The following is a 25,808-nucleotide window of genomic DNA, read 5'->3' as shown; positions in this document are numbered from 1 at the left end:
AGACGCTACACCTCACAGCAGATACCACCGCACTGCCATTACTTTAGTATGCTTTGGCCTGACTTTCAACTGCCAGAACCTGCATTTCTTTGCCTGAGGGCCTTCTCTGGCTCTGGAGCCTGCTTTGCTACTTGGCAGCTGAAAGTCTCAGGAAGTAATGCCTCCCCAGGAGAAGCCCTCAACCAGTGACTGAGGACGATTGGCATGTAAATACTTCCAACTTCCTCACCCTTCTTGGTGGGCTAACTAGGAGGCACGTTCTATACTGGCTTCCAGATAAGGATCTAACAATAGGCTCTCCAGGTTAAATTTTTAAAAATAATAAAAATTTAAAAGCCCTGATTTGTAGTGTCTTTGGATTTCCATGGGATAAACACTCCCATGGCTGATTTCGAGCCATCAATGTGACGTCACTGAATGACTGAATGTGGGTTGGGAAGAGATGCACACAGCTGGCTCTTGCAGGTTCCGGCACACCACTGTTCCCAGTGTCCCCCAGTAGCATTAAGCCCCAGCTGCCCATTGTGATAACTGGTCTGATAACATGCCTCTTATTGACTTCCCTGACCCCCTTCCCAACTCTGCAGCACCCCCCCCCCCAACAAATAAACTATTTGCACTTGGATCCTTGTCTCAAGGTCTGCTTCTGGGGGAACCCAAACTAAGACCTCCACCTTAGGCATTGTTTTCCTTCTACCCCCTCCCTGCTAGAACAAATGACCACAGATGGACGGAGCAGGACAAGTCACTAGAGGCCATCTTGTTCAAGCCCTCTGAAGGCTCTAAACAGGGAAGGACCTGCTGGCAGGTCAGGAAAAACAGCGCCTCTCCTATGCCTGGAAGGAAAGATCAGGAAGGAAAGATTTTGGTGTCTTCATTTCTAGGAGCACCTGCCTCCTCCTGAACTCCTGACCCACACCAACGTTCGCTCCCCAAGGCCTCCTGTCAGTACCACCCCACGGCCTACCGTGGCCATCCGTAAAGCAGGTCTAACCCTTGACTCCGAGGCCATCGCAAAGATCCGCTGTGAGGATGTGCTTCCTGAGCTACCAGCTTGGGCACGATGATGACTGTCATTGTCTCTCTCCCACCAGGTACCAAGTGCTCAACCCCAACGTGATTCCTCAGGGATTTGTAGACAACAAGAAGGCCTCAGAGCTGCTGCTCGGGTCCATCGACCTGGATGTGAATGAGTACAAAATCGGGCACACCAAGGTAGGGTCTTCCGGTGGCACTCCCTCCCTATGCCACCCAGCCTTGTCCCCAGAAGGTGGGCTTCAGGAGGTGAATTCCAGCTCGGCCGCTGACCAGCTGCCTGCCTTGGGGAAGCCTCCCCCCCCCACAGCTGCTGAGAGCCTCAGTTTCCTCCTCTGAGAAAGGAGAGCTGATACAGCTGATCTCATGGGATTTGGGAGGTGATTAGCAATATTGTGGGTGAGAACCCAGCTCAGACAGGTACTTAATAAATGGTAGATTATTTCCTAGACCTGTATGAGCCCCAGTCAGAATCAAGGTCCTGGGTTTGACTGGGGCATGAAGCTGTGTGTGGTGGGGGGTGAGGTCTGAGAGTGAAGCACCATAATCCCAGCCCACCCACACCGAAAGCTCCAGGCCTGAGCTGGCAGGTGAGTCGGTGCTGACTCAGAGAGGCTGCCCGATCCTAACTCACAGGGCCTGGGCTGCCCTGTGTCTGTCCCACTTCCTGGCCCTGCAGAGTCCTGTTGGGATCAGCAGGGCCAGCCAGGCTAATGGTGCGAGGTGTCCATCTACAGCTGCCCAGGCAGACTGCACCCCAGCATGACAACCAGGGTGATCCAGGAGGGGTCCCAGCTTTGCATTCAGGAGCATCAGGCTCAAAGCCTGCCTCTGTATAGCCCACAGGCTGGAGCGCGTGGATGCTCCAGGCTGTGTGTGTGTCCCACACATCTGGCCGCTTAGCAAATGCTCAAAGAGCACCTCCCATGCCAGGTGCGGTTCAAGGCTCTAGGGATACGCCAGTGAACAGAACAGAGTCCCCAGCTCCTCGGAGCTTGCTTCTGGTAGTAAGTGCTGGCAGAATTGTTCACGCTGCTGTAGAATCTGCCAGAACTATTGGCTTTGGCCTCCTTCACAATTAAGAGGTGCTGTGTACAGCTAAACTGACTTAGAGGGACACTTCAGGTTTTGTCAGAATCACTGAATACCAGCTGCTTCCGCCACCCCCACCTTTGAAGGATGGGAAACTCGAGGAAGTGGGGACAGGGGCACGGAGCTGATGTGCCCAGTTCCACAGAACTAGGCGGGAGGGAGCAGGCCTCGGGCCCCATGACGCCGCTCGCGGGAAGGGGAGCTGGGGCTGCCGTTGCCAGCATGCGACACAGCCACTGGCTGGGCAAACGGACTGCCGTTGGCGGTTGTGCAAGGGTTGCATTGGGAACCTCGGGTCCAGATAAAGGCCTGGGGATTCTGGGGACCGCTTCGCTCCCCGAGGACCGGGCAGGCTCTGGTGGCAGAGGCAGAACAGAGAACAGGATGATTCTGCCTGTCAACTGCGTCCCTTATCCCCATCATGGGCGCGTGTGGGCCCCAGCCCCAGCCCCGTGCTCACCTCACTGCTCCTAAAAGGACACACCTCAATGAGCAGCCATTGTGAAACATCAAGAAACATTTCATGAAATCAAGCCCAATGTCTCAACCCCATGATGGCTAGCTCTTTGGGTTTTTGTGGGGGCGGAAGGTAAGGCGAAGGAGCATTCTTTTCCATTCTTCTCCGGTTGGCATCCGTAGCACCCACGTGAAAGGTTAGCTGGGGGCTCTGCTCCCTGCCCCGACATGTGGAATCACAGACCCTCGGGGCTGGGAGGACTCAGGGTCCTGCACTCCCACTGAACGGGAGGAGAGATCAAGGCCTCCCCAAGGAGAGTGGCTTGGCTAAGGTCACATAGCACATCCAAGGCAGGCCGACGCCAGGTACAGTTCTCCTGGCTCCTTCTATCCTTCTAGAAGTTTCTATCATGTCCTACGTGAGGCCTATAAAAAGATGTTACATTATGAAACATACTAACAATAAAACAACCACCCACGAGCCCACTTAAAAATCCAGAACTTCATCTTTGCATCTCTTTCCTCTCTTTCCGCCCCACCCCCAGGAGTAACCTTTGTCCTGAATATTAACCGTCCTCCTGCCTTTTAAAAAACAGTTTTATCACATTGCATCTGGCCCCGGGTTTTGCCTGGTTTTGAGCTTCATGGAAGATTCATACTTGATATACCCTTCTGTAACATGCTTCTAACACTTCATTGTACGTCCAAGATTCATCTTTGTTGTTTGGAACATGACATTCATTCATCATCATTGTCATACGAGGCTGCCTCAGAGAGCCACGCCACAATTACCTTTTCTTCTCTCCTTGGAAATTGATTTTTTTCAGAGTTTTTTTTTTTTTAAGATTTTTTTTTATTTATTTGAGAGAGAGAGAGAGAAAGCACCAGTCAGGGGAGGGGCAGAGAAGCAGACTCCCCGCTGAGCAGGGAGCCCGATGCGGGACTTGATCCCAGGACTCTGGGATCGTGACCTGAGCGAAGGCAGACGCTTAACCAACTGAGCCACCCAGGTGCCCTGGAAATGGATTTTTTCCCCCCTGCAGTTATTAACAATGCTACTTTGAATATCTTTGTGCATGGTCCTACATAGGGGTTTCTCTAGAACAAAATTCTCGGCCTTGGCTGTACATTAGAATCCTTTTGGAGAGAGATAAAAATACCAATGCCAGAGCCCCGCCCCAGAAATTGTTTGAAATCACCTATGTCCAGGTGTCAGCATCTTTCCAAGGTCCTCTAGGCAGAAACAACGTGCAGCCAGGGCGGAGATCAATATGTTAATGCTGAGGAGGCTAGCTGCCTGTTTCAGGGTGTGCAAACATTTAACTTGACAAGGGAATGCCAAACCACTTTCCAAAACTGTTGTACCAACTCACCTTGATCCACAACCTTGCCAACACTTGCCTTTTCGGAAGTCTTAAAAGTTACAGGTGGAGGGAGGAGGGATTGCCACCTTAATTTGCATTTCCCTGAGGTTGGGTCTTTCCTGCTCTTTCGAACACATTGCAAAGCTGGCCCTGTTTTCCCGGGGATGTTCCCACTCACACATCAGAGCTGGGTGCCCGAAATTGTGCAGCATTGGTAAAACCCTGTATCCTTTCTACAAAGTCGACCCCACCCCCGCCCTCACTAGCCCCTCTTCCCACTCCCAGATCCCTGGGGGACCGGGACGGTGCAAAGGCTGTTTTGCATGGTGGTAAAAGAAGGCAGGCCCCTTGCCACCCTGGCTGCTGGGCAGTCACCATAGCAGCGAGGATCATGAATATCTATTACCTTTCACTTACAGCTTCGCAGTTTATACAAGACTTTTCCACCAAATACCTCTGTCTAATTCTTATAGCAACCCTCAGGGAGGGATCAACATCCCCATTTCACAGATGAGGAATTGAGGCCCTGAGATGTGAGGAGACATGGCCAGGGTGACCCGGCTAGGAAGTGCAAGGCCCACAGGAGGAGCCAAGGGCAGGGGGAAACCAACGCTGGGGCTGGCAGTGGTCCTGCTACTGGTGGTGTCCAGGCTGGGGCCAGCTGTTCCCAAGGGGCCTCAAACCGCCAGCACCAGACTGGCTCTCTTAACTTTCAAGGACCTTTCCAAACCTCTGGTGCTTGAATTTAAAACTCCCCGCCAAGTGGCTGTGACCGGTGATAGCTGGGCTATTTTTAGGTGAGTGTGTCTTTCCCCTAGGTATTCTTCCGAGCCGGCATCCTGGCTAAGCTTGAGGACATGCGGGACGAGCGGCTGGCCAAGATCATGACAATGTTACAGAGTCGCCTCCGGGGTTTCCTTATGAGGATTGAGTTCAAGAAGATGCTGGAACGAAGGTAGCACGCTCACAAGCACCAACGGGGCAGGACCACGGAGGCCACGCTCACCCACACGGGATGACCAGCGACCCCGCCACACACGCAGCCCTCAGCTCCATTAGCGACACCGGGCAGTGAGATGATGCCAGTGTCTTTGCCGGCCCCAAGAACCCTGTTGGGGGTCTGTATTAGTTTTCTAGGGCTGCCGTAACAAAGCACCACAGCCTGGCTACCTTAAAACAGTGGAAATGTATTTTCTCCCGGTTCTGGAGGTCGGCCCTCTGAAATCAAGTTGTTGCAGGCCACACTCCCCCCGAAGCTCTAGAGGAGGATCCCTTCTTGCTTCTTCCAGGTCCGGTGGCCCCAGGCGTTTCTTGGCTCGTGGCCACATCATTCCGATCTCTGCCTCTTTTTTTGCAAGGCCTTCCCTCTGTGTCTGTGTCTCCACGCCGGCTTCCTTCTTTTTATATGGACACCAGGCATCTTGGGTTAGGGGCCCCCTTTCTCTAGTATGACCTCTTAACGTAAGTACTGACAACTGCGAAGACCCTATTTCCGAGCAAGGTCACACTCACAGGTACTAGGGGTCAGGACTTCAGTGTTTCTTTTGGGAAGGGACACAATTCAACCCCTAACAGGGACCACCTAATATAAATCCTTCTCCTACAGCCTACCAGTCACTGCCCCTTATTTATCCGTGTGACGATACTGTGACAGGGATGTGGTAGGGCCGGCGCCCCATGGAAACTGAGGCCAGAAGGGTGAAGGGCCTGGCCCCGGTTCATGCGGAAAGAGTCAAGCCTAGAACCCAGAAGCCCTCACTCCAAGTCCTTGCCCCTGGAATCATGTTTCCCAGCGGTCTCTCTAAAACCAGCCTCAGAAAATAGCTCAGGCTCCCCTGGCTGTCCTCTGGTTGACTCTGGCTCTTTGTTGTAGTGTTAGTCATGGCATTAGTAATAATAACAGTAATGAGCAGGTAACAGCAGTAATGAGCTCCTGATATCCACCAGGCCCTCTTCAACCCTGACTGAAGGCAGGGACCCCAGTTAGGGGCTGAGGGTAGGACAGCGGCCCAACCCAACCCGGGGCCTTGGCAAACAGGAAGTCCTCAGTAAGTCACAGTCCGGTCAAGGTACCAGGGACAAGGAGGCGGACTCCAGAGACTGCAGATGGATAGGATGCGGAGAGTAATGGGGGATTTCCCGCGAGGGATCAGAGGGAAGGGAAGCGTAAGAAGAAATGAGTGGTCTGTCTCGGCCTTGTGCTGTCTGGGAGGAACTGTTCCATCAGGGAGGCCGAGCCCCGACACCTAAGCTTTAATCCATGAGACACCGGCTTCCTTTTTGCAGAATCGGCCTGAAAGTCATCCAGCGGAACACACGCAAATTCCTGGAGCTGCGTTTCTGGGGCTGGTGGAAGCTCTACAATAAGGTAGGGCTCGGGGGCCAGGCCAGCCTGCTGCTGTGGGGGGACGGGGGGGCCTTGGGCCTGGGTGGGAGGCCACAGGATGCTGCAGGTAAGGTCCAAAAATGAGTCGAAGGAGGAATCTAGCCTCCTTCCAGACAGGGGTGGATTCCTCCCTGAGGAACAATCACAGTGTGTCTTCCCGCCTCACCTCCTCCCTCAAAATAACAACCTGTTAGGATGGAGAGCCTCCGCCTGACACACGCTACAAAAAGTGGGCTTGGGTATCAGCACCTCTCCCTGGGCATGTTGAGGCATCTTCAACTTCTTTAGTGAAGTCCTCAGCTTTAGAGCTGGAGTGACCTCAGGAAATCATGGGGTCTGACCTCCCAGTTCTCAGGTTCTTTCAAGACAGCACAGAAGGCAGTGAGCCAGCCAGGTGTTGGGGCTGCAGGACCCCCAAGCAACCAGCCTGCCCTTAACCAATGCAGGAGGCCGTGAACCATCCTCCTGATGCAGGTGGAATCATAGTGGGTGATGGTGTCCCCGCCCCAGGCCACCGTTCAGGGGGGGACAGCACGAGGAGGCTGGATGCAGGGCTGCCACATTCAGGACCCGGGAGGATGGAGGATGGTGATGTCTCCGGGGCCATGTGCGGGGGGGGGGGTCCTCTCTCTGGCCCTGCGGCCCCCATGGCTTGTGCAGAAGCTTCTTTCCCCTCCCCGTGGGAAAGTGCTTTCTAACACAATCCTGGCCACGTGTTCAAAGGAGGGAGAGTAAGTCCTGCATCTCCAAAGGCACCCACACGGGCCAACCCCCTCGAGGGCCTGAGATGGCAGAGGAGTCCAGATGAGCATTTCTCAGAGTTCAGCCATCACCGCTCGTTTCCCCACCTGTTCTATGGTGGACCTTCTTTCCTTATGTCAACTCACTTTTTTATTTTGAAGTTTTTATTTTAAAAGGAAACTTTGTACCCTTATCTGCTTTAATCTCATCCTAAGCAAGCATTATCCATTTTTAAAAATTATTATTTAAAAAAATGATTCCTTCCATTTCTTATTTTTAAAAGTTATTTTTAAAGTAACTATGTAACGGTGAATATCAAAGGTTTCTATGCAATGCCCAATCTATCTCATCTGCCCTCTTGGTATTGGCACTGCCCCCTGGGAAGCTCCAGACCAACAGCCTTTAAGATTCTTTCAGGCGGGACACCAGTTGTCACAGACGAGGAGACAAAGCCTGGAAACCCCCGTTCTTTACTAGAAAGTAAAACCACTAATTAAACACGGTGGAGCAAGGTCCTGTTCCAATGAGTAAAAGAGTAAAATAAAATAAAAATCCTTTGCTCTTAGTTTTTAATTAGGCTCTAATCTTATTTAAGCCAGATAGGATGAATCAATGGGGGAAAAAACACATTGTGGGAGGCTTTCACGGAATAAAAAGGGTTATGTAGTTGTGTGTTTACCTGGACCTGCCACCATGCCATCCCAGGTCCCTACAGCCCAGGCTGACAACGAGGCGTCCCTGTCATCTTCCAAGAGAGGTGATGCCTTCTTCCAAATCCATCTCCACGGGGAGTTTGCCCTCTGGAGAAACGCAACCATTGGTCAGGAAATACCCTGAGAGCCTGTCCCGCCAGCTCTGCTTGGAGGGCACGAGGGAGATTTTCGAAGGGCTCAAGGTCTAGCAGGGCAGAGGAGTATGAGTGGAGGGAGCTGATGGACCCAGGCACTGATGCAGGGTAAGAAGGGCCAAATGCGCAGACAGGGCCGGATGGGTGCAGCGGGTGCTGCCGAGGAGCAGGTACTCCCGGCCAGCTGAGGGACAAAGAAGGCCCAGCCCTACGGAGCCGAGAGCAAGAGGGGCAGCGGCCACGAGGCACGACGTACCAGCTGAGCTGGAGCGGGGTGAGTGAGGCTGGGTCGTGGGAGGCCCGGAAGATCATATAGGGGAACAGATGAAAGAAGTAAGTGAGAGAGACACTAAGAATCTACACATGACAGAGAGATAGAGGCAGAGACACTGAGAATATACATAAGCAGAGATAGAGAGATAGAGAGACAGAGAGACAGAGAGAGGGAGGAATCAGTAAGGGAGAAAGGCAAGGGAAACCAGAGCTTGAATTCAGCCAGGGCTCCCAAGCACACACAATTTACAGAACAGATGTAAGCACTGGGCGTGGCTAGATGCCAAGGAACTCGGTGTCTCGTAGGGTCAAAGAGCACCCTGAGGATTGGTCCTAAGCAAGGATGGGCCTTCTCTGTGGAGGCTAGGGATGCTTTTGGGGATCTGTGGAGGGGTTCCACCTCACGGCTGCAAGAGCTGCTTTCCACCCCAGTGGGGGTGTGAGGTCCCATCTGAGGCAGAGCCCCCACAGCCCACCACCGAGCCCCTGGCAAAGCCCATGCCCCTGACACAGTAGGGTGTTGCTCACCACTCAGGTCAAGCCGCTCCTGAATGTGGCTCGGCAAGAGGAGGAGATGAAGGCCAAGGAGGAGGAGCTGAGGAATGCCATGTCCAAGACACAGGAGCTGATAAACAGGGTAAAGGAGCTGGAGGAGAAGATGGCCACGCTCAGCCAGGAGAAGAACGACCTCACCATCCAGCTACAGGCCGTATGTGGGGCCCTGGAGGGCAGTGGAGGGAGGGAGCAGGAGCTGGGGGCCCTGGCAACTACCGGAATCCCCAGGGTCACTGAGAGTCAGACCCAGGGAGGGAGGGAGGGCTGGAGAGCCTTCTGAGAAGCCGTGTACGAACGAGATCACAGCGGTAGAAAACCACCCACTGATAGAAGTACCTTCATGGGCTCTACCCCCTTATGCCTCACAATGATGATTTCCTGCACTGTGCAGACAAAAAACTGAATTTCAATAATGTTATGCCATGAACCATACGTCACACAGCTAGTCTGGCTCCACTCTGCGGCCGGTTGTCATCCTACACCACACCCCATCTCGGGAAGACCCCAGTGGGCACCCAGATTGTCCCTCTTCTGCCCCTTCCCGTCCACTTGACCTTTGACAACCCCCCCCCCTCCTCTGAATATCAGTTCCCTCATCCCTAAGCTGTAGCTTATGGTAACATCTGCCTGGCTTGCCCCTCAGGGTTGTTATAAGGAGGAACCGCGGATGGGAAATGGCTTGTTAACACAAAAGTGCTAACTCAGCGCTGGGAGCTATTTGGGCGGATGGCCCAGGCCTCACTGACAGATGGAGGCACAGGCACATCCGGGCTCAGCAGATGGGATGGCAGAGCCGGCACTAGCAGTGCGGCGCCGCCTGAGTGTCCTCCCCTTCTCCTGGACCACCTCTGCTAACAACACCTTAACTGGGATCTCGTGAAAATGCAGATTTAAATGCAACAGGTGTGAGGCCTGAGACTTGGCATCCTAACCAGCTCACGGGTGATGCCGCTGGTGGTCTGGGGGCGGCACTGCTAGACGATGTTTTGTCGCACACGTCGCGTGGGGCTCGGAGCTCATGCCTGGACCCCTTTGGGACCCCTTTGACGGGCGCTCACTCTTCCGCCAGGAACAAGAGAACCTGATAGATGCTGAGGAGCGCCTGACCCAGATGATGAAGACCAAAATGGAGCTGGAGAGCCAGATCTCAGACATGCGGGAGCGGCTGGAGGAAGAGGAAGGCACGGCGGCCTCCCTGAGTGCCACCAAGCGCAAGCTGGAGGGGGAGATGAGCGACCTCAAGCGGGACCTGGAGGGCCTTGAGACCACACTGGCCAAGACGGAGAAGGAGAAGCAGGTGAGGAGGCCCTGGAGCCTGACCACACTCCTCGCCAGAACCGGGAAGCCCATGGGGGTCACACCTAGAGTCCCCACTGTAGGACTGCCCAGGACCCTCGCCATCAGCCACATGGGGCTATTAACTTAGCTCGATGCAATTTAAAATGTGGTTCTGCTGTTGAGCTAGCTGCATTCTGAGTGCTCAGTAGCCACACATAGCTGGGGCTACCATGTCAGATGGGCAAGTCTGGTGGGGCCCGAGGGTCTAGTCTCTAAGACACCGCTGACACCTGAGGACTGGCGTTGAATAGCAAAGGCCTGAACTGGTAGCTCTCACTGATCCCCTCACCCTAAGATTCTGACGTGGTTGGCTGGAGTGTGCCCTGGGCCTTGGCATTTCTCAGGCTCCCAAGTGACTCTGGACCATAGCCAAGCTGCAGGGCCCTTCTCTCAGAGCAAGTGCCTCCCCCAGGGGTGTTCCCAGCCTTAAGGGCCTGTCTCTCTCTCCCACCCCCATTTCCAGGCCCTGGATCACAAGGTCCGCACCCTGACTGGGGACCTCTCGCTCCGGGAAGACTCCATCGCCAAGCTCCAGAAGGAGAAGAGGGCCTTGGAGGAGCTGCACCAGGTAGGCATCGCCGGTTTGCCCTTGGCAGAGCAGGTGAAGCTCAGAGACTGGAGACCCGGGTTCAAATCTTGGCTTTCCTGCCCCTCAGCTGGGGCCCGTAGGGAAGGCACAGAGTCTCCCAAAATCTCAGGTTCCTCATCAGTGAAGTGGGTGTTGTCATGTCTTATTGCTGTTCTCCCAGGTTTGTTGTAAGTGGGGTGACCCCATAATTTATCACCCAACTAGGACAGTTTGACAGTCCCAGGTGCGCTGGAAGGCATGGTTCCCAGACTCACCAGGATGAAGTGAGGTACACAGACGTGCCCTATGAGTAACACACCAGTGAACCCTGATATAGCTCGGCAACAAAGGGCATGAGCTCTTGTCATGGGGAGACCCACTCGAGTGTTATGGGCTCAGGGTCCTGAACGCAGAGCCAGCTCTGACCAGCCACCCGTGCTGACCAGGGCACAGACCACTTCCTAGCTCTGGAGACACAGGTACCAAGAGCAAGTTGAGGCGCAGAGCCAGACAGTGGACCCCTATCGCCATGTTTGCTGACACCATGATTGCACAACAAGTCCCCCAAGGACCTCCCTCTGTTGCCTCCAGAAATACTTCCCCTTAGACTGTGACTCTCAACCATTTCAAACTCAGAGCCCCCTTTTATAACAAATACAGTCAATTCTCATTATTCGAGAGAGTCATGGTCTATAAAGTCACCACAAACACTGAATTAGCAAACACTGAACCTCAGTTTTAAGGGGAAATAAAGGGTTAAGTTCCCACAAGCCTCTGGTCACATTTTCATCGGCCACTCAATACATAGTATGTATTGATTACAATCAATACATTGCCTTGTTTTATGTATGTTTCTGTTGAAAGACACTATTTGGTCCGTATTGTGGGTTCCTGAACATTGAGCTCACAGTCAACAGCCCTATATCTCATGCCTGAGCAAAGCTTATCTGACACACAGATTTCCTCTGTGAGGCACATCACAGCCTTATTGTGCTTGGGAACACTAGACAGGATGGCAGAATGTGAGTGGGGCCATTTTATAAAGCAAAAGCACCAAAACAAAAGCACCAAACTGTAGAAACCACGGCACTGAATAGCCTCTGAAAAAAGACACTTGTTTGCAGTATGAGCGGAAACAAGAAGGCGGGGCACCATCTTATCTGACCACAGCTGGGAATGTGCACCCTGGGGAGGCTCAAATTTTTCGATGTTCTGCGCATGTCTGCAAATGACCGTGAAAGCACCACAAGTATTGGTTTGGGATTACAAAATAAATTTTAGCTGGTAGGTAAATAGGCAAATAGATAATCGGCAAATAATGGGCACAGACTGTATTTTGGAAGCCTCTCCTACTATCCTAAAATAAAAGTTATTATAACTCATACATAACTTCAAAAAAAATCAGTAGTGTACCCCTTCTTTTTTAAGGGGGAAGTGAATGGAATGTAATTTGTAATAAATTCTGGGGCCGTCGGCGTGTCAAAGCCCAGGCAGTTCCCCTAGAAGATGTCGTGAGCAGTAGGCCATCCACCCAAGCCTGCCTAGGTGGCTGCAGACGGGCACGGAGGGTGTGTTAGGGATGCAGATAGCAAAGTGCGGCTGCTGCATGTGATGCGAGTTTACAACATGGTGAAGAACTCTCAGGGAGATTTTGACAATAACAAATCTCTCAGTTTTCATGGTAGATCCTTCTTTTAAAAATGTAGTCTATGCTAAGTGGAAAAAAAAAATAGCTGCACGCTATGGAAAGTGGTGCTGGGTGCTCGGTTCAGAAGAGTCTGTTGTTTTGCTTATGTGAATGCCTGGGTGGGGCATCAGGTGTGTGGACTGCAGGATTCTTCAAGGTGCTGGATTATCCAGAGCAAGGCAAGATGCCCAGCATCCCTGGAAACACCCACTAAGTGCCAGTGGGGCCCCCAATTGTGGTGACAACCAGAAGTGCCCCGCCCCAGATTTCCAACATGCCCCACGGAGAACCAGAGCCCCACTGACCAGCGAGGGCCCACCTGCAGCTAACAGGTGCTCGGGTCTGCTCCCCACCTCGCCTGGCACCAGGGGCAGATGCTCAGTAGCTGTCCACTGAGCTCAGAAGTGATGGCAGAGAACCAGGTCTATTCAGCTGCCCCCACGTGGCTCGTGGGACACACGTATATGTATATCTTTTTCTCCAGAAAACCCTCGACGACCTGCAAGCTGAAGAGGACAAGGTGAACCACCTGACCAAGACCAACAGCAAGCTCAGCACCCAGATCCACGAGGTAATGCCCTGTTGCCGGGGCCAATGCTATAGCTCAAGGGCCAGGCCCATGCTGGGGCACAGGGTCCTCAGATGCATTTGGGGAACTGGACTGACCCATGCCCTGGGGAAGTGAGAGCCTCTCTCGAAGCTACAGTGAAAGAACCAGGCCCAATCCAGTTCCGCATCGCACTCTGGCCTCAGACTTACCCCCCAACCCCACTCTCTCTTGTTTTTCCTCTTTCTGCAGCTGGAGGATAACTGGGAACAAGAAAAGAAAATCCGGGCGGAGGTAGAAAAGGCTCGTCGCAAAGCAGAGAGTGACCTGAAGATGACCATTGACAATCTCAATGAGATGGAACGGTCCAAACTAGACCTCGAGGAGGTGGTGAAAAAGTATGCCCGTGCAGGTGTTCGTTCCGCCCATGCCAACATTAGCAGTATCTAGCACTTCCTGGGTGCTGCCCGGTGCTGGGCACTACGCTGAGGGCTTCACATGCATTAATGCATGTCCCCAGCACCTGCTATGTGCAGGCACCGTGCCCAGCACAGTAGAGGGAGACGCCGAGTAGGTGCTGCTCGCGCACAGGGAGCCCCCAGCCTCACACAGGGCCTGTGCGGCGCTGGAAAGGAGACAAGTATTAAGCAAGGCGTCCACCCCAAAAGGCACGGAGTCTTTGTAGAAACCCATAAGCTGGGCTTTCAAAAATCACAAGGAGTCGAGGGGGTATCTTCATAGTATCGCTCTGGAAATAACACGGGAGACAGGTGGGGTGGAGAAACACTGGAAGCAGGAAAGCAATGGGAAGGCCACTGCAGCAGTCTGGGTGTAAACCTGAACCAAGCAAGAGGCTGAGGAATGGAGATGAGTCAGACAAGGAAAGCTCTCAGGGAGTGGAATTTGGACAACGCCTCTTTGAGGAGCATTTTGCTAAGGCAGTTTCAAAGCACCATGGACTGCTAGGAGGGTGCACAGCTAGCTCTGCATCCCACACATTTCCTCTGTGGCACGCCAGGAGGTGCCCGTGACCTTGACCATCCTGCTCACCCACTTGGTCTCGCATCGGAGTTCTCACGCGTGGCTCCTTGGCACATGGAACCCACATGTCAGAAGGAGACACTCTTTGGGGGAAAGGCTTTAGAGGAAAATTTTCCCTAAAAAGGCAAAGCATCCAAGGGATTCTGGAGCCCCTAGAATGTAAACTGCACCAGAGCAGTGATTTCTGTCTGGTTTGTTCACTGATGTGTCCCCAGAACCCCAAACAACGTCTGGCACATAGTAGATCTACTCAATAAACTTGTACCAAATTAAGATGCGCATGAGTGAATGAATAAGCAGATGGAAAGCATGTGCAGCAGATTCTGGGGTTCTGCGGGGTGAGACCTTCTGGGCGGCCACCCCAGAAGGCCAGATACTGGGGGATGAGTGGGTTTCAGCAGGTTCAAAGCCTCCTCCGGCAGCCCAGGTTCTGTTCCCTTGCCAGCCGGCTGATCTCTCCTCAGAGCTTTTCCCTCAGGAGATCAAACCTTCTCTTGCAGAAGGGATATGGAAATCAATTCCGTCAACTCGAAATATGAGGATGAGCAGTCTCTGAATTCCACACTCCAGCGGAAACTAAAGGAACACCAGGTGTGTCCAGGACCGAGAGGACGGAGCTCCCCTTTTGAAATGCACTTCCAGGCACCTTTGCTCCCATCAGCTGCTTGGCTACCTGGGTTTCCTGAGGAGCAAGACTGCCCCAGAGCCCTTGAGACTGATCCATGTTCACCTCACACAGTCTTAAGAGTCAAAGCCCCTGTGATGATTACAAGACCCTCCACAGTCTGCCCCTCTTCCCTCCCGGACCTTGTCACCCGGCCTTCCCCCACCACTCCCCAGCCTCCCTCCTGCCTCAGGGCCATTGCACACACTCTCTGTGCCCAGTTTCCTTTTGCAGTTGATGGTGTCCATCACATGCTCAGCAACTTGCCATCATTTCCATATTAAAAGGCCAAACGGTTACGTTTGTAACTTCACCCAGAAGAGATAACCCCCCTTTGCTTGTTTGTCCGCTAGGCCCGAATTGAGGAGCTGGAGGAAGAGCTGGAAGCTGAGCGGGCAATGAGAGCCAAGGTAAATGAAATACTTCTGCACTTTTTGAGTCTAAAGACCCAGCACCAGTCACAATCCAACCATAAGCAGACAGGCACTCCACTCAGGAAAGCGAGAGAACAGGTTTCCAATTGAACGGGCCTCACTGATTCTCGAGCTGTGCACGGGGCCCGGCGCTCTGTGTGCAATATTAATTATGATGTAAGATACTAATATTCTATTTCTGATGTGAGTCCAAGGAGAGGAGGCTAGTTCTGCCTGGGGCGGGTAGAGGGGGCAACATTAGCCTGGGGACTCAGAGACTGAATTCAACAGACGGATGCCGGGAAGAATTTCTAGGCAAAGAGAAGAAATAGCACCTCTCTGCACAGTGACGAAGATGTAAAGAGAAAAGGAAAGAATGGAATGAGGCTTTAGGGTAGGGATCAGATCCTGCAGAGGATGAGGCCGGAAAGCTGGTGGGAGGTGAAACCCTCACACACCTAAACTCCAGATTCAGCCCAACCGGGCCGGGGGTAGGAAGGGCAGGTAGACCCACCCAGTGCAGAAGGACACAGGCATCCTTCACTGAGCGTGCGGGGTGGCAGGCAGAGGGCGGAACTCCCCAAGTGCAGGCCCCCAGCCTCACAGACACCATGTGGTCACTGCAGTCTTTACCAGAGAAAGGGGAGCTCCTGCACGGCTCCCGTCATGCTCATTCCATCTTCCCCAGGTGGAGAAACAGCGCAGCGACCTGTCCCGGGACCTGGAAGACCTCAGTGACAGGCTGGAAGAGGCTGGGGGAGCCACGTCTGCTCAGGTACCATCCTCAGGCGACCCAGGAACCCCAATTCCTGCCCGCCTGCAGGGAGAAAAAAAATTACTGGATGATGAGCCGTGGGGAAAAGATCAGTTCTTGCTGAATTTCTGGAGCTGACATGAGGAGAAAACAATAATAAAGAAGAGGCAAGAGAAGGGCTGGTTTGGTCTTCTTAGCTCGGTGGTGTTGACAGAAGCAGCACTGGACTGAAGGCAGAGGGCAGGCGTTGTACAATTCGTGCTGATAGAAAATGTGAGCTGCAGTAAGACCAGCAGATCGAGAGAGGATTGCCACTAAAGAAAGTCTGTGACAGTTCCCAAGAAGAGGGGCATGCCGTGCAGGGCTACACGGGGAGGCACCAAGGTCAGCAGGAGGCCAGGGCAGGGGGAAACTGTAGGCAAGAACCTTTACTGTGGTTTCTGAGGAAGGAACAAGGGAGGCAGAGTAAGCAGGCTTAGGACGGGCTAGTTTCCATAATTTCAGCAGGCTCTAGGGCAAAGGGGCTGTCCCTAGTTGTCTGGTACCTGGCCATGGGGGTACTGAGGGCAGGTCAGAGTGGCTGAGAGTGTGAGTTGGAGGTGTGGGCTCTAGATCCGTTGCGCTTTGCATTGGAAATCCGGTTGTTTGCTATCTCTAGGAGTTAGCTAACCCTGGGAGGGGCCGTCCTTCCAGGGTCAGCAAAGCCCCAGATGTCAAAGCATCAGAATACAGAAAATAAGGACATGGTTAATGCATGGGGTGACCCCACACTCCCAGGGCTGGAATCCAAGCTGAGCCTCTGGTGTGGAATTCAACTTCCTTCGATTCAAATAAAAGGCATTGTGGAGACTGACAGGAGACACTTGAAACTCTCCTTCTAATTCCGTGTAGTCAGGTCTCTTATAAAGGTGGACCCTGGGTCAGAGCTGAGAGCAGGAATGTGGATGGTGTCCCTCAGCACCGGAAGGCTCCCTGGACTCCACGTCCCACCCCCTCACCATTCTGGCCACAGTCTGCTCGCTGTTGGAGGGGCCTGCTGAGCTGATGTCCAGCTGTGGTCAAGGTCCTGGGAAAGCAGGCATTAAGAAGGGATGTCTAGCGATGCAGGGAAAGTTAGGGCAACAACAGGATTCAGGGTACCAGGGGAATGGGAGGAAGCGGGGTCATGGGGCTGTGGGACATGGGGAGCCACGGAGCAGGGGCTGCCTGGTGGCCTCCTTCTGGAGGCTCAGGGAGACTGTGTCCCAGGCCTCTCTCCTGGCTGCTGGTAGGTTGCTGGCAAACTTTGGTGTTCCTTGCTTGCAGCTGCATCCCTCCAATCCCTGCCTCCGTGGTCACACGGCCTTCTTCTTGTGTGTCTCCCTGGATCCAAACATCTCTCCTCTTAGAAGGACAACCAGCCATTGGGTCAGGGCCCTCCCTAATCCAGTTATGGCATTTTAACTTGTTTATATCTGCAAAGACCCTGTTTCCAAATAAGGTCACATTCACAGGTATCGGGGGTTAAGAATTGAGCATATCTTTTTAGGAGGCGCAATCCAAGGCACAACGCTATCTAAATGAATCTGGTGGGCAACCCTCCCAGAGGCTCAGGACGGATATCTCCATCAAGACATCCTATCAGTGGGGTGCAGAAATAGCGGGGGATTGCTGAGCAGGTGGGCAGTGTCAGGCCCCAGGAGGCCAGCACCGGTCAGTTCCACTAAGCAGCGCTTCTCCTCTCTCCCAGATTGAGCAGAACCGCAAGCGGGAGGCAGAGCTGCTAAAGCTGAGGAGGGAGCTGGAGGAGGCGGCCCTGCAGAGCGAGGCAGCGGCCTCCACACTGCGTAAGAAGCACACGGACTCCATGGCCGAGCTGACCGAGCACGTGGAGAACCTGCAGAGGGTCAAGTCCAAGCTGGAGAAGGACAAGCAGGTCATGAAGGCTGAGATCGACGACCTCAATGCCAGCATGGAGACTGTGCAGAAGTCCAAGGTGAGGGAAGACCCCCTACAGAGCCACAGGGAGGTGCCCCAGTGTCTGGCTGCTTCGCAAATATTTCCCGAGCCCCCCGGCAAGCCCGAGGCATGTTCTGAATGAATGTTGTGAAGGGAACCGAGATGAGCCCATCCCAGACCCCAAGTTCATAACCTAACTGTGCCTCAGTTTCCTCATCTGTAAAATGGAGACATTAATAATCCCCACTCCATAGCACTGGTGTGAGGGCTGCAACCATCCCTGGCATATAAGAAGAGCTCGATAAAAGTGAGCTATTAAGATGACCGTTACATTAGGACGACTACATCCTCAAGGAGCTGGGAGACTAGTTGGTTAAATGCATATATCACCACAATGAAAAAGGGATAAATGGCAAGAGGGAAAATCAAGTAAGCCATTCAACATGCGTTTACCAAGCATCTGCCACATGAAGAACCTTCTTGTGACATGAGAGAAAGGGGGGCCCCAAAGGTGAGCAGGGAGGATGCTTTTGGGGTCCCTGTCGCAGCCAACTACTATTCCACATTTTAGACACTCACGAGGCATCTTCGCAGCCCCTAGTTTATCCGCAGACCCCTGCACTAAGCCTAGTATTTTTTCTTAAACGGACCTGTTGCATTTTCTTATTGGGTGAGGTCTGCAGCGGTCCGGAGTGGCCATAAAAGGGAGATGAACCGGAGAGTGAGGGTCTGTGTGCCAACCAAAAGGCTCCAGGCTTATGTTGGTAGAAATGGTGAGCTGGGGTTGGGGGAAGATGGTTCTGAGACAGGGATGTTCTAGAAGGACCAGGCAGGCAGTCTGGGAGGCTGCACTAGGGGAACCCAGGTGGGAAGCAGGGAGGGCCGGTTCCCCATTTCCCCATGGGGTTCATTCTTCCTGAGCAGATGAATGCCGAGGCTCACATCCGAAAGCTGGAAGACAGCTTAGCAGAAGCCAATGCCAAGGTGGCTGAGCTGGAGCGAAACCAGGCAGAAATCAATGCCATCAGGACCCGCCTGCAAGGTGAGCTGGCCCCTCGCTGTAGCTTCCTGAGGAACCGTGCATGGAACACAACAGAGATCCTCAAGAAAACTGAAGGAGTAGCTGGGTCCCCTTCCCAGAGCTTTTTTGGCCTTGGAAAATTCACATCCCCTGTGATGAGACAGGAGATTTGATTCCACCCACTGAGCGTTCCAAGTATCATCTTTACAGTGTCTAACAGGGAACACTATTCAAAGCATTTCCCTCCCAGTTCTGTCAACCCCCCTGTGAGATCAGCAGGAGGGGCAGCAGACAAAACACAATTTTTTTCCTTTTTTTTTTTAAAGATTTATTTATTTATTTTGAGACAGTGAGAATGAGAGAGAGAGAGAGAGAGAGAGAGCACATGAGAGGGGGGAGGGTTAGAGGGAGAAGCAGGCTCCTCGCTGAGCAGGGAGCCCGATGCGGGACTCGATCCCGGGACTCCAGGATCATGACCTGAGCCGACGGCAGTCGCTTAACCGACTGAGCCACCCAGGCGCCCACAAAACACAATTTTTAAACATTTTAAAACATGACCTGCATACTAACAGACAGTGAACATGTGTCACTAATGAAGGAGCCAGAAAATGGCAAACCTGCCTTCTAAGAGCATCTGAAGGGCAGAGATTTACACAGTCAGTTGGGGAAAGGACGCCTATATATAACTTTGCTAAGTTAGACGCAAAGCCAGTTAATGTCTTACAACATAGTAATACTGCAACCTCTGGGTTTGGTTTTGTTGTTGTTGTTGTTGTTGTTGTTTTTACCAGAAGAGATCGTTTGCATCTCTAAGGCAAAAATAACTTGCAACTTACCACTTTTCACTTAACACCTCACTTTGCAGAGGCTGGGCTCTTACCTGCAGTAAACAGCAAGCCAAACAACCACGCTATTCCCTGAGAGAAGTAAATACTCCCTAGACAGGCCAGTTAGATAATGTTCCACTGTGACACCCAGAGAACCTGCTGGCATCCTTTGGCCTTATTTCCCACACCCTGAATACTTTCGAAAATCAACATCCCCATTTGATAAATAAGAAAAGGGAAGCTCAGTGAGGGGAGGTAACTTGCCACAAAACTAATGACTTCCAGAGCAGAAACTAGAAACCCTTGCTCATCCTCTCCGGCTCATGCACGTCTTCCTGGCCTCTCGCCCCAAGAATCAGTTCACAGACGACTAGAGTATAGGTTCGGGGACCGTGACAGTTAATTTTTCAAAGTAAACACTCTCTGCCCCACTGTTTCCTTCAAACTTCTTTGCTGTATCTCATGCCGGGGGCTGGGACTTCATGATCGGAAGCCCTGTACCCCATGCAACACACCTGGATGTTGGCAATGCTTGGACAATTGCTCCTCTCCTGGGCTCACTTAAATTTGGGTGGCTTGTAATGGTTCACCATGCTCCCCTTCCCAGCTCAGTTGGCCAAGTCACCATATTTATTGGGTACTTTGGGAACGCTGCACTGGGGGAGTTTAGGATCTGGCTGGGGAGCCAGTTTTCCATCCAATATTTCTCCCATTCCCTTCTCACTCAGCTGAGAATGGGGAGCTGAGCCGGGAATACGAAGAATCCCAGAGCCGGCTCAACCAAATCCTGCGGATAAAGACATCACTGACGTCGCAGGTGGACGATTACAAGAGGCAGCTGGATGAGGAATCCAAGGTTTGTTTGGGGAGGGGGTGGGGGTGAGGGAGCTGTCTTTCTGAAGAAAGTTACAGCTTATAAAGATGTAGAAGGAACATGAAAAATATGATTCGGGGCGCCTGGGTGGCTCAGTTGGTTGAGCGACTGCCTTCGGCTCAGGTCATGATCCTGGAGTCCCGGGATCGAGTCCCACATCGGGCCCCCTGCTCGGCGGGGAGTCTGTTTCTCCCTCTGACCGCCCCCCTCATGTGCTCTCTCTCTCATTCTCTCACTCTCAAATACATGAATGAAATCTTTAAAAAAAAAAATATGATTCAATAAAAACTTAAAAAGTTAACTACAAGACTGTGGTATGCCATGTGTACAACGAAATGAAAACTGACAAAATTCCATATCCTCGTGGCCAGTAACTGGAACAAAACAAGGAAAATAAACCCTAATGGTTTGGGTTGTAGAGTCAGGTGCCCTTTTCCCCCTTTACTTGCTGCAATGTTGATCCAACACTGTGTATATCTAAGCCATGGCCCGGGGGGCCATAGGGACCATTGGTGCCTCTGACGGGCTCGGCTGGTCCCCGCAGTCTCGCAGCACGGCCATGGTGAGTCTCGCCAACACCAAGCATGACCTAGACCTGGTGAAGGAGCAGCTGGAGGAGGAGCAGGGAGGAAAGTCAGAGCTGCAGCGCCTCGTGTCCAAGCTCAACACTGAGGTGACCACCTGGAGGACCAAGTATGAGACTGATGCCATCCAGAGGACCGAGGAGCTGGAGGAGACCAAGTGAGTGTCACCCTGCACTGGAGAGCAGGAAGGCTGGGGTGGGGGTGGCGCTGGGGGGGTGCAGGGGTCTGACCATGTCAGCCACCGTGGAGGCCAGGACCACAGCCAGGAGAAGGCAGTTCACCAGCTCTTCTTACGGGGGGGGGGGGGGGGAATGTGTGTCTAGACAGCGAAGCCCACTTTGTGCCCTTGGCAGAATACCCAGCCTTCGGGTTCCCTCTTTAAAGCTCTCTGTGTCCTCTGCCCTAAAGTGCTCAGGCTCCCAAGCAGGGAGGTCAGGAGCAGGGTCTCCACCTCCAGGCAGGGTTTCTCTGCCCATAAAGTGCTTGGGAAGCTTCCACAGGTCTGGTGGGTCTGGAGCAAGGCCTCTGGGTGATGCTAAGAGTATGTGGACCACACTCAGCAGCAAGGGCCCTCACACTGGCAGTTCTCCTGCTCTGTGCTAAACGCCCTCAAATCTTGTGAGCTTTCTTCTTCATTTGCAAACTAGGAAAGTGGACACTCTGCTTGACAGGCCTGAGGAAATAAGAGTGAACACGTGAATGGGGCGCTGAGCCGCCTTCTACGTATAGGAACAGGCTGCCTTGGTCGCCCACGGGAAGCCCTGTGTGTGAGCCACCGTGAGGCAGGCAGGGAGGGGACCCCAGCCTGCTTGCTGGTGCCTCCTGCCCACTGGCAGCTGTGGCGACAAGATAGCAATAAGCACAGTGGCCTCCAGCTGACATAAATCTCTTATCAAAAGCTCTTTATACATTGAGCCTAAATCTACATCCTGCCACTCCCCACCTCTTTGCCCTCCAGCCCTTTTTCTATTTTCTGTTGAGAACGTCCAGGAGCTGCCTGCCTAATCCCACTCCAAAGCTCAGGCTGAATCTCAGCCCCTCCCCTCTCTCTGCCCGGACCTTCTTCCCCAGACACCCGCAGGGTTCTCGCCCTCCTCTTCCTCTGCTCATGTGTCCCCTTCCTTGCCTTATTTCCTCCATGCTCCTCATGTCTCTGTAACTATCCGCCGACGAGAGCAGGAGTTTCATGAGGGCAGGGGTCTTGGTCTGTTTCTCTAATACCTAGAATGATACCTGACCCAGAGTAGAAACAATAAATAGTTGTTGGATGGATGGATGGATGAACGGACAGACGGACAATGACTGCTCTCCTCTGAACACTCTCTATTTCGTCTGCATCTTCGCCACTGTGGCACCACAAACCCAGCTCCCGTGTTTCCCTGACGGCCTCTCTTGCCCTCGCCCACAGGAGGAGACTGGCCGCCAGGCTCCAGGAAGCAGAAGAGACAGCTGAAGCCGCCCAAGCCCGGGCTGCCTCCCTCGAGAAAAATAAACAGCGACTCCAGGCAGAAGTCGAGGACCTCACCATCGACTTGGAGAAGGTCAGGGGGTTAACTGCTTGCTGGGTCCAAGAGACCCCAGGGAGTTGGTTGAAACTATCACATGTCTGGGCGTAGCAAGAAGAAAGAGTTGGCCCAACAAGATGGAGCACAGGGTCCGTATTCAAGCTTCCTGGACACAGGCTCCTGCCCGATCTTAATACTCAACAAGCCACTATTCAAATAGGTCTGTGATGAGGACAAAACAGTCCCAGGAAGTCATGCAACTACTGTCTCTCTTCCCCTTTTCCTCACGCAAACCACAGCCCACACACTTTGTGTGGCTAAATATTCTTGTTTGCATCCCTGGTGCAGATTGATCTGCAAGGCTCCAGGCCGAATTAAATAAGATTTCCACTGGCACACAGCAACCTGGTCTTGGTCTAGATAGGGCAACTGCTTCAGGCCAGTGGTGATGGGCATGTAGGCAGAGGGTCATAGCCACGTGAGAGGCTTCGGGAAAACAGTCCCAAAACCTGAAAACCATTTGCTCCCCTCGACAAGCAAGAAATTTAGCAGAAATTTACAAAATCCAACATTGCACAGCAGCAAATACATAGTTGCCAGGCAGTTATGAAAAAACGTGACATAGACCTATGAAAAATAAGGTCTGAGAAAAATCAGCTTTGATTCACAAGAAAAATAACACCAAGCCCATCTGTGAGTTGGACGATGACGTATAACACATATTAGTAAATTACAGAGAGACAGGCTATGGAGAGTTGGGTGAATGTTTAAATCTGGGAAGGCTGCTGTGGCCCAGATCCCTCATTTTACACCTAAGAAAATCTGAGCCTGGGACGGTAAGATGGACTGCCCAAGGACAGTAGGAGTAGAAGCTAGTAGCTTCTAGTAGCTAGAAGCACATCTAGTAGTAGAAGATGAAGAAGTGGGACGAGGCTCTTTCCAGACTCCCTGCCCCGTGCTTGTGCCATACCTGTGGAATTATTTCTCAGTCCCCCAGAAGTCTGAGGTCACCAGAGTTACTGGGGAGGGGTGGGGAAGGCAGGGAAGAGAGCAGAGGAGGGGAAGGGGCTGGAGAGTCAGACCCGCGGAGACCAGCCGCGTCTCTCCCTAGGCCAACGCTGCAGCCGCCGCCTTGGACAAGAAGCAGCGGGTCTTTGACAAGATGCTGGCTGAGTGGCAGCAGAAGTGCGAAGAGCTGCAGGTGGAGGTAGACAGTTCGCAGAAGGAGTGTCGCATGTACATGACAGAGAGCTTCAAGATCAAGACTGCCTATGAGGAGTCCCTGGAGCACCTGGAGTCGGTGAAGAAGGAGAACAAGACTCTGCAGGGTGAGTCGGAGGGCAGGGTCAAAGACACAGGGCCTCCTTCCTCCTGAGTGCGTCATGGGTTTGAGCGCCTGGTACATCGTAGGCAACCAATAAATACATACTACCAACACTGTGCAGAAGCACTCGGGCATTCAGCAACAGGACGTCAAGCAGGTGAGTCGCTTAACCTTTCCATGCCTCAGTTTCCTCACCTGTAAGTCGGGGAGATACTGCCTTCCTTGTAAGGTCGGTGTGACAATGAAACAAGATGTGTGAAATCTTCACTCAGTAGAGTGACTGAAACAAATAAGGGCTCGGTCGATTTTGTGTATTGAGCCCTTACATCTATCATATGTACATAATACACATACACGTGTAAGATTTCCTACGTACGGGGTTGGAATTTCATTCTGTCGGATACTATTTGAAGAATGCTGCCTATCTGTTGAAGATCATTGTGCCATTCAGAGATCTGCCTGCATTGTTTGCTTTTATGGCAGGTGCACATTTCTAATCTCAAAATCAGTTGTGCAAGAGATGTCAGTATTTTTATTTTCAAGAACTGTTTTGGGATCCCTGTTCTGCTGAGCAGCAAATGAAATCTCAGCCAATACAGGGTTTCCTCAGTCCAGGTTAGGTGCCTGATGTAGGGTCACTCCAATGGAGGGTAGAAGCAGATGGTCCCTGATTGTCCCCAAATCTGCCCAAGGCCCTAGCAGCCCCTCCCTGGGGAGCTGTCAGGTTACAGGGGAGAATTGTGAGAGCCCAGCGTTTGAGGTATGAAGGGCCCTGCTTTTGTAACCTCAAAAGTCTAAGTACTAAAGGACTTGAACATAAATACACGAATTAAGATTGGGGAGGAACAGCCAGAACACCCGGATCAAGGTTGTCTGGACTAGGAGAGGACAGAAAATAGGAGGGAGGTGATGAGGCACTGCTGAGGGTCCCTACCAATGGCCCAGGGCCCTGCCTCCTCCCCTACCCACCTCTGTTCCCCACCCACACCCTCCCACCAGCTCCTGGTGCAGATCATAAAATTCCCCGGTAACCCAGCGGTTAGGAGGAATATGTACCTCACCTGGCAGGTGAAGCATAGGTGAGGAAAAAAAGTTGTAAAGTAGACCCAGCCTGGTGGGAGCCCTGGAGGAGAGCGGCCAAGCAGCCTGTCTGGGCTGAGAGCGTGTGAAGCAGCACCACAGTGTTCCTCACGGTCCCAGAGCAGTGCAGTGGGGAATGTTCTGGAAACAGCCACCATGTTCAGGGACAGGTGATAGGAAGACATGTGGGCTATAGGTGTGTCTGTGATGCCAGGCATCACTGGGGGACACAAACAGCTGAGACTTAGATGATGCCCCTAATGCTCTCCACAGAGAGCATTCTGGAACTCAGGAACCCAGGCAGGGAGACCCTGGATTAAATGAGATTTCTCTGAACTCAGGGAGACTTGATGTAGAAATGGAGTTAGGTCACGGATTAATCAGGACACTTACATTTCCTGGACACCTCTGACTGTGGGCTGAGATTTGTGACTGCTCCAAAGTGCTGTAGGTCCCTGGGGGTTCCTCTGGGTGGGCAACAGAGAGGTCTCCCAAATGAGGAAGGAGATCAGAAAGGCTCTAATCCACCCACCTTTTCTTGTGAGGCTGGTTTTCAGACCTAGTGGCAGGGAGGCAGAGAGAAGGGGCTCTCTGAAAAGAAGACCCTGACTGAAGGCCTCACAGGCCCGGGGAGTCCTGGGCACTGGCCCCAAAGCTGCTCTGTGCTTGCTCACTCTTCTCTGGGCCGCAGCCTCTCATCTATAAAATGAGGAGCTTGAACCCACTGTTCTCCAATGTCCAAGCCCTGATGCGCCTTGAGTCTATGACTTGGGAGTATATTGCTTCTCTACAGATACAGTAAAGCTAGGAGTGCCTGCTTCTGCCCTGACGTAGCAATGTAGCCACATGCTATGACCCTGGGAAGCTGGATGTGCCTTACTAATGAGAATATTC

At 52.6% G+C, this 25,808-nt stretch overlaps 1 protein-coding gene across 1 annotated transcript in view; it reads left to right on the top strand.

Annotated features, from left to right (window-relative positions):
- Positions 1 to 25,808, top strand: part of LOC113932715 (myosin-16) — a 59,750-nt gene that overhangs the window by 19,581 nt on the left and 14,361 nt on the right. The window contains exons 18-34 of the mRNA XM_027612024.2: positions 1,095 to 1,215; positions 4,766 to 4,902; positions 6,234 to 6,315; positions 8,730 to 8,903; positions 9,819 to 10,046; positions 10,551 to 10,655; positions 12,827 to 12,913; positions 13,142 to 13,287; positions 14,431 to 14,521; positions 14,948 to 15,004; positions 15,696 to 15,782; positions 17,491 to 17,736; positions 18,624 to 18,741; positions 20,276 to 20,403; positions 20,966 to 21,162; positions 22,414 to 22,546; positions 23,622 to 23,838. Of these exons, the coding sequence (XP_027467825.1) occupies positions 1,095 to 1,215; positions 4,766 to 4,902; positions 6,234 to 6,315; positions 8,730 to 8,903; positions 9,819 to 10,046; positions 10,551 to 10,655; positions 12,827 to 12,913; positions 13,142 to 13,287; positions 14,431 to 14,521; positions 14,948 to 15,004; positions 15,696 to 15,782; positions 17,491 to 17,736; positions 18,624 to 18,741; positions 20,276 to 20,403; positions 20,966 to 21,162; positions 22,414 to 22,546; positions 23,622 to 23,838 (2,354 nt within the window). The remainder of the gene's footprint in view (positions 1 to 1,094; positions 1,216 to 4,765; positions 4,903 to 6,233; positions 6,316 to 8,729; positions 8,904 to 9,818; positions 10,047 to 10,550; positions 10,656 to 12,826; positions 12,914 to 13,141; positions 13,288 to 14,430; positions 14,522 to 14,947; positions 15,005 to 15,695; positions 15,783 to 17,490; positions 17,737 to 18,623; positions 18,742 to 20,275; positions 20,404 to 20,965; positions 21,163 to 22,413; positions 22,547 to 23,621; positions 23,839 to 25,808) is intronic.

The sequence above is a fragment of the Zalophus californianus genome, chromosome 10, assembly GCF_009762305.2.
Source record: "Zalophus californianus isolate mZalCal1 chromosome 10, mZalCal1.pri.v2, whole genome shotgun sequence".
NCBI lineage: Eukaryota > Metazoa > Chordata > Mammalia > Carnivora > Otariidae > Zalophus > Zalophus californianus.
Note: the sequence above shows the minus strand (reverse complement) of the source record. Positions and strands in the feature narration are given on the sequence as shown.